The sequence below is a fragment of the Pongo abelii genome, chromosome 6 (assembly GCF_028885655.2).
Source record: "Pongo abelii isolate AG06213 chromosome 6, NHGRI_mPonAbe1-v2.0_pri, whole genome shotgun sequence".
NCBI classification, from domain to species: Eukaryota; Metazoa; Chordata; class Mammalia; order Primates; family Hominidae; genus Pongo; species Pongo abelii.
In genome coordinates, this window is record NC_071991.2 from 68,701,715 (window position 1) to 68,719,710 (window position 17,996).

General features: G+C 37.2%; 1 protein-coding gene across 1 annotated transcript; it reads left to right on the forward strand.

The window, feature by feature from the left end:
- Positions 1-11,923: 11,923 nt before the first annotated feature.
- Positions 11,924-16,184, forward strand: SOSTDC1 (sclerostin domain containing 1; the record flags this gene model as incomplete). Its single annotated transcript, NM_001133323.1, is given in 2 exon segments — positions 11,924-12,198; positions 14,702-16,184. Coding segments are annotated over 2 exon segments (621 nt in total). The 3' UTR covers positions 15,118-16,184.
- Positions 16,185-17,996: the final 1,812 nt, after the last annotated feature.

Consider the following 17,996-nt stretch of genomic DNA (forward strand, 5'->3'; position numbering starts at 1 on the left):
TAAAGATATATTAAATATCTTGGTATCTTGAAAATCGCAAATGTTTATGAAGATGATATGAATTCCAGTCAAGAAGCTTAGATGTGCAAAATAAATCAACAAAAAACCGAAAACTTGAATTGCATTTCTTTGTATTTTAAAATCAATTTCATTTAGAACCCTGACCCTTATTTTCCCCTTCCTCCTTTCCTAGCCACTCTCCAAGAACTTTGCAAAGTTTTGTCCAGTAGGACCAAGGCACTGGGGAGGTCCCTACAGACAGTGATCATGAGCAATCATTCCCCATTGGTTACAGCCAAGGTGTCCACGCCCAGTCTGCACAATCCCTTCAGGTCCAGAGGCTCTGGAATTACATATCCTTCTGGGTCCTTGGAATCGTCAGGGAATGTGCTTACCATGCCTTTCTGAAGCCTAGTTTTCTGTCTGGACACTGTCAGTAAACAGGCTTGGCTTCTGGTCTTTCATGAAGTGCACATGCTCACCCCACTCTTCCACTCCCACTCTTTATCTCTCCCCACCTACTTGGATAAAGGAATGGAGAAAATGGGGATAACAACCTAATAGTTCAAAACTATTAGGTTTTGAAAATATCCCACCACATTTATAAAGAAGAAAACCTGAAAACACTCTAAATATTCATCAACAGAGAACTGGATAAATAGGCTATGGTACATCCATACAACCCATTCAATGAAGGGGTTAAGAAGAATGGGGTAAATCTGTATGTTCTGATATGGGAAAATACCCAATATAGATTATTAAGTGCAAAACGTAGTTTGAGAAGTTATGTGTATAGCATGATCCAGTCTATATAAAAATGTAAAATATATATGTATGTGTACATTTATAAGCATGCATACATTTATAAGCATGTATAAGTATGTGCACATTTATAAGTATGTTTAGGTATAAATGTATGTGTACCTCAACATGCTTATAAATGCAGAAACTACTGGAAAACATCACAAGAAACTCTTAAATGTGATTATCTCTGAAGAATGGCATTGGAAGACGGATGAGAAGAGGTGGATTTTATCCTTCTACTGAGTAAACTATTTACATTTTTTACAACATGTACATGTTATTTTCCAAAATTTGTATAACCTCAGTTTTAAAAAAGGTAGAAATCTATACAAGTCTTTTTTATAACATAATCATTTTTGCATGTGTTCAATACATTTTTAAATAAGTTTAAGTATTGTTAAGTAATCTTTTTAATTTTCTTGTTATTGCTATGGGAGCATGAAGAAGAATATTTGTTCAGAAAATCTGAAAATTTAAAGCAGTATTCTCTTTCAAGCCTCGTAAATTAAATATTCTATGTTAAAAAATCTGCATTTTCCCCATTATCTTAATGTTTCATTTTATTATATTTTAAATTATTTTACTAATCATAAATCTGTTTGGCAGTATGTTAGGGTTGGAAAAGGAAATCACACAATTGTATTGAGACTAAAAGAAATGTCCTCACATTATTTTAAATTACAGTACCTAATTCTCATAGATCCATACTCCACATCTTCAGAAAAGCTTCCTTTTGCTCCAGTTGCCCTTGTCTCTCTTTCTCATTGCTTGATTAATTAAGTCTATACATTTAAAAACACTTCAAGGAGCAGAATTTTGAATTATGGCAACAACATTTACAGGAAGGAATGGTGTTCTAGGCAGGAGGAACAATATATGCAGAGGCATGAAAGCATTAAATAGAGTCATGAGTATGAGAAACTACTACTGAAGCACAAAATATAAATAAGGGAGTGGCAAGAAATCAGAGTAGCTGGCTCATGAAGGTGTTTGTTTATTATGCAAGTAAAGGGAACAAACAATTTTTGAATGAGATATTCAGATATGCATTTTTCAAAGATCATTCTAGATCTCACTGCAGAGAGTACATTTTAGGATGATGAGACTGGAAGGCAAGAGATGAGCTAAGAAGTTAGGACAGCAGTTCAGGCAAATGATGAAAACTTGGACTAAGCCAGTAGGTAAATGGGCAATATAAAAGGAGATCGGAGAAATGTGTATTACCTATGGTTTCATTAAAACACAGGGCATACATTTTATAAGCCTGTACGAATATATCTATACAATAGTTCATCCTACTTGAGAATTACTGAACATAGGGAGTGAAATTTTAATATCTAGGAGCATGATTAGGTGACTGTAGATATATAAAGAAAAGTCTTAAACCAGTATAATAGTTTTCTAAACCAAGGTCTATCATAATAATGTTGTAGAAAAGCATCCTCATGAAATTGCTTCAGTAGCTGGACAGATTCTTTTATTTTTTTACATTCCGGGGTACATGTGCAAGATGTGCAGGTTTGTTACATAGGTAAACGTGTGCCATGGTGGTCTGCTGCACCTACCAACCCATCACCTAGGTATTAAGCCCAGCATGCATTAGGTCTTTTCCCTAATGCTCTCCCCACCCCAGACAAATTCTTGAGCTCTGTTTTGATATGGTTTGGCTGTGCCCCACCCAAATCTCATCTTGAATTCCCACATGTTGTGGGAGGCACCCAGTGGGAAGTAACTGAATTACGGGGCAAGTCTTTCCTGTGCTGTTCTTGTGATAGTGAATAAGTCTCACGAGATCTGATGTTTTTAAAAAGAGGAATGCCCCAGCACAAGCTCTCTCTCTTTGCCTGCTGCCATCCAAGTAAGAGGTGACTTGCTCTTCCTTGCTTTCCACCATGATTGTGAGGCTTCCCCAGCCACGTGCAAATCCAATTAAACCTCTTTCTTTTGTAAATTGCCCAGTCTCGGATATATCTTTATCAGCAGCATGAAAACAGACTATTATAGTTTCTAGTTGTCTCTTAGACACCCTCCCTTAGATTCCCATCAGCAACCTAACCTCGTCTTAACTCAGCCTCCACTCATTATTGTCCTCTTTCTCCTGACACTACAGTCTCCCATTCACTCAGGTTTAAAACATCATTTTCACATGTGATTCCCTCTCCAATTACCTACCAACCTAAACTCCACAGTATCTCTAATCTCTGTCCTAGCCTTTCCTCTCTCCTTCAAGTTCAAGATTATATTCTTTTTCACCTGGGCTCTCACGATAATGTTTCCCCTCCCTGTGTTCTAATATAACCACACCTAAATCACCTTACACGTTGCAGGTGGATTAAACGTCCCAAAACATAGTGTTGATACTGTCCCTGTTTGAAATCTGTCAAGGCTAGTGGAAATTTCAATTATTAAAATTACTTTGGAAAACTCTTTGGTATTTTCTCCTAAAGCTGAACACACACACACCCTATATTGAATCCATTTCACAACTAGATATATATCAAACAAAAATGTATGACCACATACATAAAAGAAAGGTACAGGAGCATTTATAGGAGCATTATTCATAATAGCCTCAATTGGCATCAACCCAATCTAGTAGACTGGATGAATAAATTGTGGGGTGTTCATGCAATGCAATACTACACAACAATGAAAAGAAGTCAGCTTTTTTACATCAATTTCTAAAACAGTCAAAAGTAATAACTGGTGTCAGAAATCAGGAGAGTGGTTTATTTTAGGGAGAAGAAAGGAAGTAGTTACTAGAATGGGACAGGAGGGGAACTTCTGGATATTGGAAATTTTCTATTTTTTTTTTCGAGATGGGATCTCGCTCTGTCTCCCAGGCTGGAGTGCAGTGGTGTGATCTCGGCTCACCGCAACTTCCGCCTCCTGGGTTCCAGCAATTCCCCTGCCTTAGCCTTCTGAGTAGCTGGGATTACAGGCATGCATCACCACGCCCGGCTAATTTTGTATTTTTAGTAGAGACAGGGTTTTATCACATTGGCCAGGCTGGTCTCAAACTCCTAACCCCAGGTGATCTGCCCGCCTCAGCCTTCCAAAGTGCTGGGATTACAGGCATGAGCCACTGTGCTCAGCTGATATTGGAAATTTTCTATCACTTGACCTGGGTGGAGGCTATAATCTGCTTTCCCTTTGGGAGAAGAAAAATAAACACACACATATACACGTATACATCCTTCAATAGCTCTCCATTATCTAACAAATAATGTCCAAACTTCTCAAATGCAAAGCAAATGGTAGTCAATAATCTGCTCCAACCTAACTTTCCAATCAATGGAGTCAAACTTCCTTCCTTCCCAATGCTGACCCCTTCACTCCAGCTATGCTGTTGCTGTGAAACCCCCTATGACAGCAGTCCCCAATCTTTTTTGCACCATGACCCCATTTTGGAAGATGATTTTTCCATGGATGGGGCTGGGGATGAGGATAGTTTCAAGGATAGTTTCAAGAAACTCTTCCACCTCAGATCATCAAGCATTAGTTAGCGTCTCATAAGGAACATGCAATCTAGATCCCCTACACGTGCAGTTCACAATAGGGTTCGTGCTCCTATGAGAATCTAATGCGCTGCTGATGTGACACGAGGAGGCGCTCAGGTGGTCATGCTCACTCCCCGGCCACTCACCTCCTGCTGTGCGGTGCAGTTCCTAACAGGCCATGGATCAATACTGGTCCGTAGCCCAAGGGTTGGTGACCCCTGCCCTACACCAGAGATTCACCTGTATATAACTTGGAAGCAAATTATTTTATTTAAAAAAATGAAAATTGAAATTGAAAATTTCTGCAAGGACTTTTTTTTCCAGGAAAGACTGTGGCATTATTGGGCCAAATCCTACTAAATTATTGAGTTCTCCAGCATCCTGACATATCAGGGAACTTCATACTGTAAAGTCTCTAAGCCCAAGTATCTACCAGTGATGTAAGATCATAACTGACTTAGGCCTTGCCATGAAGCCTGCTGGTACTTGAATAAGGGACTCCTCAGGGAAGAGTGATGCAACACTGCATGTGGCCAGGGCTAGGAGCCCAATTTGACTGTCATTAAGTCTGGTGGACAATAATCAAAATCACAACGATCCAAGTATTTTACCTAAATCTGGGTCAACGCTGACCTCTGAGCAAATCAGAAGTGGCTTCCAGAATTTCTAGTGAGTGATAGTACTACTGTAGGTAGTAATTTTTATGGTTCTCGGTGTCCATTTCTGTGAAACAAAGCATTAATCAGGACTGAGGGACACTGAGAGTATCCAGTCCCTAGGGAGAAATAAATATAGCAGAAGGAAATGGGTTAGGGTTTGGGCCTTGAGGGCGGAGCTTCAGGGCAGGGCTTCCATTTGATTCTGCAAACCGGAAGTATTTGGAGCACAGGCCCAGTTAAACAGACTAGGCAACCCTCATGGGGATCATGAGTCTAGGCCACAGTTATGAGGGCGTGCGTGTATCCTATAACAGTTTACTTCAAATTCTAGCATACTTAAGAATCACTTGGAAAGCTTGTTAAAACACAGATTCCTGGGCTCCAGCCCAAGGGATTCTGACTCAAGTCTGAGGTGATGCCCAGAATTTGCATATCTAACAGGCTCCCAGTACAAACAGTGTTTTAGACCAACTATTAGGCTGGTGGAACAAAACTAATTCCAATCTGCATTCACCACTGGGGGCAGGATACTTAATATGCTGCCAGCCTTTGTCAGATTTAGTTTAGGGACTGTTGGACTGAACGCACACAATGAGGGCATTGATTCCTACTGTGCAATGTAATAAATGGAAGTAAAAAGGACAACTTCCTACTGGCGCTAGTTTGTGCAATCGGATGGAAGCCCTGTCCCTCCTGTCCTCACCTACTCCCCAGTGCTTGCTTGTGAAATTTCTGGGTGGGGGAGGTGCTGTTGGCATCTAGAGGGTACAGCCCAGGGATGCTGCTAAACATCCCCCACAACAGAACTTTCCAGCCCAGAGGTCAATAGTGTAGAGACTGGAGGAACCCTATCTAGATCTCTATCTATTGGATTTGAGATTTTTCACTTGGGTTTTATATCAGGTTACACAGGGCATTGTAAGCTGGGTTCTCTAAATTAATGTTATTCTTGGTAAGGCAGTTTATAATAAATGAAACATTATATTCAACAAATAAGACCAGCAAGCATTCAAACAAAATACAAATAAAGAGACAACTAATGAAGGTGATGAGGGAGAAAGAAAGAAAATTTTACAGGAAGAGTACGTTAAGGGGAGTTCCTTTAGTAAAATTCTAACCAGGAGCTTTCTGGAACAGCAAGAGAGGGTAGGCTTCATGTCTCATTCAGCTTTGCCTGGATGACACCATCTTTAAAAAGACTGGGCACAATACATGCTAATATGAAATGAATGAAAGTGATTATTTCATTCTCGTTTTAAGGATTTTTATGAATAAAGATTCTATGGTAGTTTGTTGTGTTTTTTCTAAACTTATAATAGCTAATCACTTTTCCATTTAACAGGTGCTATCCTCTTAAGGGGAACTCTCAGAATAGTTTTAAGCCAGAGAGGAGCAGAAATAGTTTATTCTTGTATTCAGTAAATGCTTTTTGTTTATATATTCGGAAATCCCCTTTATCTGCAATATTGCTTTCCTTGGTTTCACTAAAGGGAAAATTCCGGAAATAAACAATTGATAAGTTTGAAATTCCACACAGTTCTGAGTAGCGCAATGAAATCTCATGCCATCTTTGCTCCATCTCACCAAGGAAGTGAATCTTCCCACTGTCCAGCATCTCCGTGTTGTCTACACCACCTACTATTAGTCACTTAGTGACCGTCTAGGTTCTCAGATCACCTGTTGTGCATCGAAGTGCTGTGTGCTCAAGGAACTCTTATTTTACTTCATAACGGCCCCAAAGCACAAGAGTAGTGATGCTGGCAATTCGGGTTTGCCAAAGAGAAGCCGTAAAGTGTGAAAAGGTGAAAGTTTTCAACTTAATAGAGAGAAAAAAAAATCATATGCTGAGTTTGCTAAGGTCTATGGTAAGAAAGAACCTTCGATCCATGAAAGAAGAAAAAAATTCCTGCTAGTTTTGCTGTGGCCCTTCAAACTGCACAAGTTACAGCCACAGTACATGATAAGCGCTTAGTTAAGATGGAAAAGGCATTAAATTTCTGTATGGGAGAGATGAACACAAACATGTTCCAAATGATGCCAGTCAGGTTTGGAACTGGTTTCAGGCTTTCACTGGAGGTGTTGGAACGTATGCCCTGGAGATAAATGGTACTGTTGTATTCAGACGCATCCCCTGTTAAAAATTAAAAACAATTGATTAGACTAGTTTTTTAAGCCTAATGACATTTATCCATTATCTCTTACTTTGTTGGGCTAAACAAATCTCCCTTCTCTCAACTTTTTGTTCTTTATCTTAAATAGGGTAATCATATTTTTGTTCAGACTTCTCTAGTCTTTCCAAACTCATGTTTATAATGTGAAGGCTATAATATAAAACCATGCTCCTAGATTGATATTAAATGGCTATTTTTTTCCACATTTCTTCTGTGCCAGGTTTTGTGCTAGACATTTTCATATATTTTTGTTCCTCTGTGAGGTAGGTAAGCGTGGTCATGTTTTGTAGATGAAGAAACTGACTAGGAGAGTTTCAGAAAGTATAACTGACTTGAACAACACAGACGTTAGGGAGCTGACCCCTGTACAGTTGAAAATTCACATATAACTTCTCACTCCCCTAAAACTTAACTACTAATAGCCTACTGTCAACTGGAAGCCTTATCAATAACATAAACAGTTGATTAACACATATTTTGTAGGTTATATATATATAATATTCTTAAGTAAGCTAGAGAAAAGAAGATGTTATTAAGAAAATTGTAAGGAAGAGAAAATATATTTATTCTTCATTAAGTGGAAGTGGATCATCATAAGACATGTCTTCGTCTCCATTGTCTTCATAGTGAGTAGGCTGAGAAGGAGGAATAAGAGGAAGGGTTGGTCTTGCTGTCTCAGGGGTGGCAGAAGTGGAAGAAAATCCAAGTATAAGTGCACCCTCACAGTTCAAACCTGTGTTGTTCAAGGGTCAACTGTATATCCAAGTTCATACGTATCATAAATGGTAGAACTAAGATGCAGTTTCAGATTTTCAAATTCAATTTCCAAGTCATATGATGACACTATTCAGAAAATCAAAATTAGTTTCCAGCTTTTACAAATCAAGCTGCTAGTAGTAATTCTAATACCATTATATGATTATTAGTAATGCCACCACACTGATGGCTCAGCTGAGGACTAGAAAATAAGTCTTTAACAAAATTTCCTATTTTTATTTTATTTTTCTTGCAATGATGCACAGCTGAGAACAGAAAATAAGTCTTAACACTCTCCCACAGATTGCAAGATGCACAGTCACCATGTCTAATGATTCCACATCTGATGCTCTCAAGGCCCTAGCATTATTCACAAAATGACTTAATTACAAATAACATTATACTGATTATCTGTTATATAACAAATTATCCCAAAACTTAGTTAAAACAACAAACATTTATTATCTCATAGTTCTTGTGGGTGCCTCTGGTTTGATATCTCTCCTAAAGTTTGCATTCAGGTTGTAGGCCACGGCTGCAGCCTCATCTGCCTGTGAGAGGATTTGCTTCTAAGCTCACCCATGTCATTGTTGATGGAATTCCCATCTGTTTGGCTGAGGCCTTCATTCAGTTCCTTGTTGGTTACAGGCATCAGTTCCTTGCTACATGGACCTTCCTATGGAGAGGTACATATTATGGTAGCTGGCTTCCACCAAAGCAAGCGAGAGAATGAGAGCAGCCAGAAAGACAGAAGTCACAGTTTTTTGAAAACCTAATCATAGAAGTCACATCTCATCATGTTAGTATGTTATACTAATTAGAAGCTAATCACTAAGTTCTTCCCACACTGAAGAAAAGGGGATTGCTACAAGGATGTGAATATCATGAGAAAGGGATCATTAGGAGCCATCTTAGCGACTGCCTACCACAAATATTAGCCAATCTCTTTTTAATGAAAGAATATTTTTTCTACATTTCCTAAATACTTAATTTAACCATTATTCCACAATACCCATAAGATAGAAATGGTTCTTCTTTCATAAGTCTTGCCAAGTCATCAGGCAACTTGCTGCTCTGGCACATGTATGCTGGATTGAGACCAGCAGATAGAGGAAAGAGAGGACAAGGCAAGTTTTCTCAGTGCTATTGCCATCTAAACTGAGACTGGAAGGAAAAGCAGGTGATTAGCCAAGGAAGAGGGTGAGGGAAGAGTGTTATAAGCAAAGGGAATAACAGGTACATACTAATGCCTGAAGATGAGAAAGACTCAATTTCAATATTAAGCATCTATATCCATTCTTCTTGGGTTATTACAGTTTGTGGTTATCCTTCCCTTGATCTTAGCCAAAAGGCCGAGAAGCAATAGTTTGTGGTTATTTTTCATGGAGCTGTTTTAAACTGATCAGAATAACTGTTAAGTATTAAATTTATGATTATTTCTATTTTAGCAAAGTAGTTTTCTTTCTTTTTATTTATTTATTTATTTTGAGACAGGGTCACACTCTTGCTCAGGCTAGAGTGTCGCGGTGGTATCATGGCTCACTGCAGCCTCAACACCCCAGGCTCAAGCGTTCCTCCTGCCTCAGCCTCCCAAGTAGCTGGGACTACAGGTGTGAATTACCATGCTCAGCTAGTTTTTATTTTACTTTTGCAGAGACAAGGTGTTACTATGTTGTCCAGGCTGGTCTCGAATTCCTGTGCTCAAGTGATCCTCCTGTCTTGGCCTCTTAGAGTGCACGATTACAGGCAGAAGCCACTGCACCCAGGCCTCAAAATAGTTCTCTAGGGGTCTGTCAGGTAAATTGGGCCTAAGAACTCTGAGTTTGTCCTGTCTACATGCACAACGACATTGCCTTCTCTTCTAATTTTGCTTCTGCCTGAGGTGATATCCTAAGGCTGAGCCTTCAGAATACTAGGTGCAGCAGATTTAATAACTGTGCGTGAATTTGGTCAACCTCATTAGCCCAACCCAATAGTTAAATTCCAATTAAAATATCTCCTGCTCCTGACACAAAAAAAGAAAAAGTAGTGAGGAACAGATTAGATTATTTTGACCTTTTAATTTCCTTTAGGCATTGGGTCTGTAGGTCAATGATGAATATTAACATGCTTTGTGTAATTAACATCAAGTCCCCTGATAAGTAGGGCAGGAAATTCTTCATAGTTAGTATTTTAGAAGGATGCCTGTAATCTCCATTTGCACAAAATAAACTGACATATGATTTTCCAGGAAGGATGTTAGAATAAATGACTATCCAATCGCAGGATAGAGATATATTGTTAGTAGGAAGTATACGTCCATTAAACTGATTGTCTGACTCTGGTTTTTAAACATTTTATTATGTAGAATTTGGAACATACACAAGAATAAACAGAATATAATACTTTACCTTCCTGCTCTAACAACCATCAACTTACAATTAATCTTTTGCCACTCACACCTCTAACCTCCTCATATTATTTTTGAAGCTTATTCTAGCTTATTCCATATAATGTAAAAGATGATATAAAATCATTTCATCTAAGGATATTCCAGTATATACCTCTAATAGAGAAGCAGTCATTGTTTTAAAACAAAACTACAGTACCATTTCTGTCCTAAAAAAGAAAAATAATTTCTTGGTATTATAATATTTTTCCTTTATACTTATTTTTACTTTCTTTTATAGTGAGATAGATGAATAGATAATTAGTGGTTAAATTGGGGGTGATTTTACCCTGTAGGGGTCATTTGGCAATGTTTGGAGATATTTTTCTTACTAACTAGGGGGTGCTACTGGCATCTAGTCATTAGAAGCCAGGGATGCTGATAAACACACAGGATGGTCCCCCAATAATAAAGAACTGTCTCTTCCAAAATGCCAGTGGTGCTGCTATGGAGAAATTCAGGTAGGCAGACATATAGGCAAATAGCAGTTACAAGGGACAAAAGTTTATACAGAAAAGAGATACAAAATTAGGTGATTTAGGTAACCACACAAAGGACAAAAATGGATTTATAATTGAAAAGGTGATTCAGAATAGTTATTCCAATTGAGATGTCCCATGATGAAATGGAATTTGATGATTGTTTTAAAGGGATCATCAGTGGCCTATAATTAATTAATGGAACACGTGTTCTGGGTGCCGGTAAAGTAATCCAGAAAAATAGGTTTCTTACTTGGGCAGCAGAGTCAAAGGAAGTAATGAGCAAAATATTTAGTAAATATGAGTAGAATCTGTGTTCTGAAAAAATCTAGAAAAAATTATTTTGAATCCGCTAAAAAGTCTGTCACAAATGACTTTGTTTTATGTAAAACAATGCTATGGATATTAATGCTTGTGACACATTTTTAAGACAAAAATGAGTATTACTTACTTTAATGTAGACAGAACTATGCTCATTATTCTCCACACAGAACCCCTGGCAATAATTTACCTAGCAGCACAGTAGTTCATGCAGATCAAAGCTGCATTATTTAAGCATGTCCAGGGGGCAGGTTTTAGCTCTGTGCCTTTTGCTTTAAGGAAAAAAAAAATATTGGTTTGCTTCTTGAGAGAAAGCAATGTTTAGCTAACTGGGTGCTTCATGCAAGTCCTACAATATTTAAACTCACATGAATTCCTCCTGTTATCTGGGAAGAACTCCCTTTCTGACCCAAATACTCTAAAATCTGAGGAAAGTACACAACAACTGTGGGAAAGCCAGTCTCTTCAAATGAACAGCAATATATTTTCGTTTAAATTAAACCCGAATGTTAACTAGATTCAGGAAAGGAAATGGCAGAGGAGAGTCTGTCGTTGATATAGAATATGCCTGCCTGCGTCGGCTCACAGACAAGTGATGAAGTCCAACTCTGAAATTTCAGGCAATTTGTATACCAAGCTCCTCCTTTTCTGCAGTCTTCTTTTCCATTGGTAAAATTCTTTTGCAGGGTCATGTAGGGATCCCACCCCTTCTCTGTGTTTTCACTCTGAAGCTCTACACAACTTTACACCTGAATGAATGCCAAACCTCTGTGGATATATAAAGGGAAGCTTGAGGAGGAATTTCACAGTTACAGTGCAGAAGCAGAGGCAAAAGAATTAACCAGCTCTCCAGCCAAGCAAATCCTCTACTCACCATGCTTCCTCCTGCCATTCATTTCTATCTCCTTCCCCTTGCATGCATCCTAATGAAAAGCTGTTTGGCTTTTAAAAATGATGCCACAGAAATCCTTTATTCACATGTGGTTAAACCTGTTCCAGCACACCCCAGCAGCAACAGCACGTTGAATCAAGCCAGAAATGGAGGCAGGCATTTCAGTAACACTGGACTGGATCGGAACAGTAAGTGTGTTTTACTTGTACAGGTTTTTTTTTTTTCTTTTCTGGTAGCATTAGCTCACATTCCTGTAGAATTGTTTTATTGGTAACTAACCTGAACCATATATATTTTGTGAAACAACTTGAGAGTAATCTGCTGCATGTGTAGGCTGGCATTCTTCCCTAGGTAGTGATTTTAAAGTTAACGTAACTAAAACAGTGGTTTAATAACGCAAGCACAGACTGAAGTTTTATCAAACATCCACAAAGAAAACATTTCCAGGAATTAAACTATTGTTTTGTCAAAATCATGCAAAATGACAGTTTTAAAAAGTATTGTTTTAGATAGCTCAAGTTCCGGTTGTTTTGTCAATTTATTTCAGGGCATATGCAATTTTGGTAAAGTGTATAAATGTAACTAATATATATTATTAGTTACCATCCACAAATAAATATAGGGAATCACAAGGGAAAAAAGGAAGCTTCCAGGAGAAAAAATTTGTTTACATTGGATTTCTAAAATATGTCTAGTGAGATGGTCGAAAGTTTTGATGATGCTCAATGTAAAAGAGGGATAAACTAAAAATGTTGGAGAATCACATTTTTCTAAAATAATTCCTTGTTGTCCCATTCAAAATTTAGATAATTGTGTATTTCTGTGACAGACTGGGGACATTTTTGTAACTTAAGAGATGTAAAACAACAGCTTAGTTGACACACTAATTGACCACTGGTTAGGGGGATTCAAATTTCCCCTAACTTTTGTTTCTATCTTTTCCTTTAGAAGAGACCACATGCTAATAATCAGGTTTTAAGAGAGAGAGAGAGAGAAACAGTGCACAGGAAATCTTACACAAATCTTTTGCCTCTCCTTCTTCACTCCATTCAACTACGAAAAGTAGTTTTGACCTTTGAAAAGTCAAAGCAAATATGACTGTTAACATCTAAGAAAGCTAAGATGTTTTAACTTTCACAAAGATGGTTGCTTTTAAGTACACAGGACATATCTGATTATTATTAGATTACTGAGCAATGTTGTGGGTATTTGTTGTCAATGAACTGTCACGGCAAAAATGCCAAATCTGTATATACACAGGAACAGAAAGCTTGACAAGACAAAATTATTTCTGGCTATTTCCAGGTGCATTCCTGAGGCAGCTGCAGGAAGGTGAGCTGGAGGCAGAATCAGGCACGCTGAGCACACTATCCAACCAAACAATTTACGCTTTGCATTTTAATCCCACAATTCTAGATTTCTATGCATGCATGTCTATATACATAAGTTTTTCCACAACTGTCACGTTCTCCTTAAGCTATATCTCTTACCTCAGAAGTACTAGCATACAGAGATGAAGTGAAACTCCTGATTCAGTTCGACTTTGACTTATCTTTCAGTACTTTTTGTGGAACCACTTCAGTGTCCCTTATCATTTTTATTTGTAAAATGTCAGTAGCCTGTACTTTTAAACATCCTTTTTTTTTTTTTCCTGGTTGGCAAGCCTTGATTTCTTTTCAAGGTTGTTATAGGCAATTCTCCTCAAGTTTAGATAACAAAGCAAGGGTAAGGAAAACTTAAAATATTTAAAGATTAATTTTTGCTTTAATTACATAAGGCATGTAACAAGGAACAGCCAATTAGAGAACATACCTATCAAATCCAAATAACTAAAACAAAAAGTTTGCCATGACCAATATTCAGGAAATGAACACCGTGGTTCCTTTTGCAGTTGTAAATCAGACATGTTAGGCATTTTTCTGCCATAAAATTCATGGAAATGTAGCCAAGTTGTTATGGCAACCATACGTTCCTGATTTAGGGGCTTTTATATTCTTTGAGTCTTGAGTTGTAGTGGCATTTTACATTTCAAACATTTTACTGTTTGTATTTTTTAAAAGATAGTTTGGGAATTTATGTTTAAAACATAGTTATTAAGTTTGATATGCAAAATGTCAGATGTTGTACACATATGTATGTCTGAGTCTCTGCAGCTAAAGTCTATAATTGAAATAAAATATTACCGAGAGCATATGCATTATACACAATATTTAAATGGCTACCACGTTTTTTCTCAACAGATTTTTAAAAAGCCTAATTAAAAACACTTGCAGACATTAACCAATATGACCCTTGAGAAAGAGAATATTAAAGTATACTCTTTTAACTCATTGAATAATGAATATTTACACATAAATGGAAGAGCTGCTAACCCCTTATTGGAGAGTGAGACTAAGGAAATTGGATTTTCAAACACTCTAATAAGCAATTAGCTAATGTTATATATAAAAAAAATCAGGCCTACATTTTTTTTCCCAAAAAAGTTATAGCCATGTAAACTGATGATTTTCATGAAAGTGTCCCTATACTATCCAGACAGATTTTTTTTCACTGTGAAAATAAAGTAGGTGCTCACTTTCTATTTGGCAATTTGGTGTCATTTGCCTATTATTTTTGTCATTGCAGATCACTTTTTAAAAGGTCTTCATTTGCATTTTTTCTCTGATGCACATTCTTTTTTGTTTCCTGCAGCTCGGGTTCAAGTGGGTTGCCGGGAACTGCGTTCCACCAAATACATCTCTGATGGCCAGTGCACCAGCATCAGCCCTCTGAAGGAGCTGGTGTGTGCTGGCGAGTGCTTGCCCCTGTCAGTGCTCCCTAACTGGATTGGAGGAGGCTATGGAACAAAGTACTGGAGCAGGAGGAGCTCCCAGGAGTGGCGGTGCGTCAATGACAAAACCCGTACCCAGAGAATCCAGCTGCAGTGCCAAGATGGCAGCACACGCACCTACAAAATCACAGTAGTCACTGCCTGCAAGTGCAAGAGGTACACCCGGCAGCACAACGAGTCCAGTCACAACTTTGAGAGCATGTCACCTGCCAAGCCAGTCCAGCATCACAGAGAGCGGAAAAGAGCCAGCAAATCCAGCAAGCACAGCATGAGTTAGAACTCAGACTCCCATAACTAGACTTACTAGTGTAACCATCTGCTTTACAGATTTGATTGCTTGGAAGACTCAAGCCTGCCATTGCTATTTTCTCACTTGAAAGTATATGCTTTCTGCTTTGATCAAACCCAGCAAGCTGTCTTAAGTACAGGACCTTCTTTGGGAATAGTTTTTCCTTTTCAAGTTTTTCAAGATGTAGGTATATCCGTGAATGCAATTTGCATTTAAATTCCACGTATCCTGTAGTTTTAATTCCTCATTGTTCTTAAAAGACTGTTGATACTATAAACATCAGTGAATCATTATATTTTAAAACAGAAAAGGGCTTCTCAGATACCCTCCATCTACTGGCCCATCCCCTCTCCTAAACAAAACTCCTTCCAAACAGAAAGGTTAAAAAAAAATTGTTGTCATGAATCTTCATAACATTTCAGAAAGGTGCTTTTTTGGTACTCTTCATGGGAACAGTTTAGCAGCCATGAGTGATCTTCCTATGAAAGAGAATGAAAGACCTTGTGACATTTCACTTCAAAAATAAGCCCTGTAGCTCTTTACAGTCGCATCGTATGAAATTATACCCTGCATGCTGACCCTCGCTTGGAATGGAATGCCAGAAATGCATGGCAGCGGCTAATAAGTAAAGCTGATTAACTATTTATTTGTCAATGTTATTATTTAATGAGCTTTCACATGTGATTTGTTTCAAAATGTTAATTTTTTAATGTTTTGAAACTTTTTCATGGACCTAAATATTTTCCTATATGATTTGTGGTTGATTAGAAATATGAAAATACATGTTGTAGATATGTAAAGTGAATATTTTAGTCTCCTTATTACATATATGTTCATGGTGAAATTTATCAACTGTATGGATCTTTTTAAATCAATAAGATGCTTTGTAAAGTTGAAATACGTAATACTTTCTTGTTTAATCTGTGCAATCAGAAGGTGTCTTGACCTTCAATTCAACTGGTTTCTTTTAACAAAAATAAACACTGCTAAAAGTTATTGTTGTTGCCTCTAACATGTATAAAGGGTGCAAAAATTGTAGAATAAATGTATAAGGGTAATTGCTATTTTTTTTTTCTAAGTCACGTTCAAGCTTCGACAGAAGTATCATTCTAAGAGAGGAGACAGAGGGAGACAGGGAGTCTATCTCTTCAGTAAATGGGAGGTTGCAAAAGTTGGGTGTCAATCCAGCAATAAGTAGTCATGAGAATATCAAATTTACATACACCAGTGGATGCCAAGTCTGCTGCTCATTATAATCACCTGGGGGAGATATGAGACCCAATGCCCAGGTTTTCATCCACATTACATCAGAATTTCTTGGGGTAGAGCTCAAATATCAGCAGGTTTTAAAGTTTTCCAGATGATCTCAATGTACAGCTAAATGTGAGAAAGGAAAGAATTGTGAAGAAATCAATATCTTATCTTGGAGAACACTGAATACTATTGTATGGCCCACAAACCAAAAACATGAAATAAAAACAAAGGAAACAAAAGCTAATTTTTGAGTGTTTTCAATTTTGGCATGTTGTTATATTGAGCAACATAGTGTCTTGAAGCAGATTATACAGTTGAAGGACTAGTGTCAATTCAATCAAATGATTGATTTCATCACTCCAAATGAAGAAAACCAAAGAGGCTCATGATGTATTGGTAATATTTTCTGGGTTTTCCCTTTTGGGATGCTGAGCACGAAAGACTCCTTAGTACTTTTTTTGTAGTAGATTGTTGTTTTTGTAATCACTAGTCTGAAAATCACATGTAAATTACATATAGTATAGTAAGCTAAACAAGGACATTAATATTGTTGCTTCCCTGTGAGAAGCAGAAGCATCTAAAAAAAACTCTAGATTTTATAATAATGCTAACTGTTATACCACCAAATAAAGAAACAAATCATAGCCTACTACTGATTTCTCTTTCAGTCTTAATAAGGATCTTAAATTATTTCATATTATATCATCATATTACTGCATGAAAAATTCGTAATAAACATAGGTTGAATATACCAAATATGTCTTGTTTCATATGTCTAATTTACCTGTCCATCCTCAATGAGGGATATTTAAGATAACGCAGAAAATTTCAGATACAGACACTTTGGCCATTTCTTCCTTCTCAACAAGACAGCACCTTCTACAGAAGACCTTAGAGTTGGTCTCAAGAATTAGTGTGCCCTAAGCTCTGAGGCATAAAAAGGACTTGATCTGACAACAGCTTTTCACAATCAAGAAGACTATGTTGTTGTGCTTTACTAAAACAAAGTTTTTGGTGATAATAAAATGCTGAAATCTTCAGTGATTTGATTCCTAATAGTGTATTAGCAAATGGACCATAAATATACAAGAAAAAAGAAATGTAATAAAAGAAGCTTATAAATAAGACTTCTGTAGTCTCTGCTAAGTCAAAAATTGGATCTATTTCTAATGATCACATGCAATTTACTGATCCGTTTCAGGCCATGTTACATTGATGATGCATTCATTGTATCATCTTTAACATCAAATGACAGGAAAAGGTCAGCAGTCGATAAGAAAGGCCTAGAATAAAATCAGTGTCTCAGTGAAGTAAAAATTAAAAGCCAAAAGAAATAATAGCTTTCTAGTTATAATTTTAAAATGCTAAAAATCATACGTGTCTCAACTGCTAATTATATTTTGTGGTTTATTTTCAGTTAACTCATGTGTTCCAATCTTATAAACTGCATAATTTTACTATCACTTTAGTAACTATCATCTCAAAATGGTAGATTATGATAATTTTAGCATATTCTTACCTCTAGTTTACATTAATAATATCTATCCATGAAATGATAGAAATTTAGAGGTGTTCTTAATTAAACTTAATAAGCATATTAAATTTAATGAATT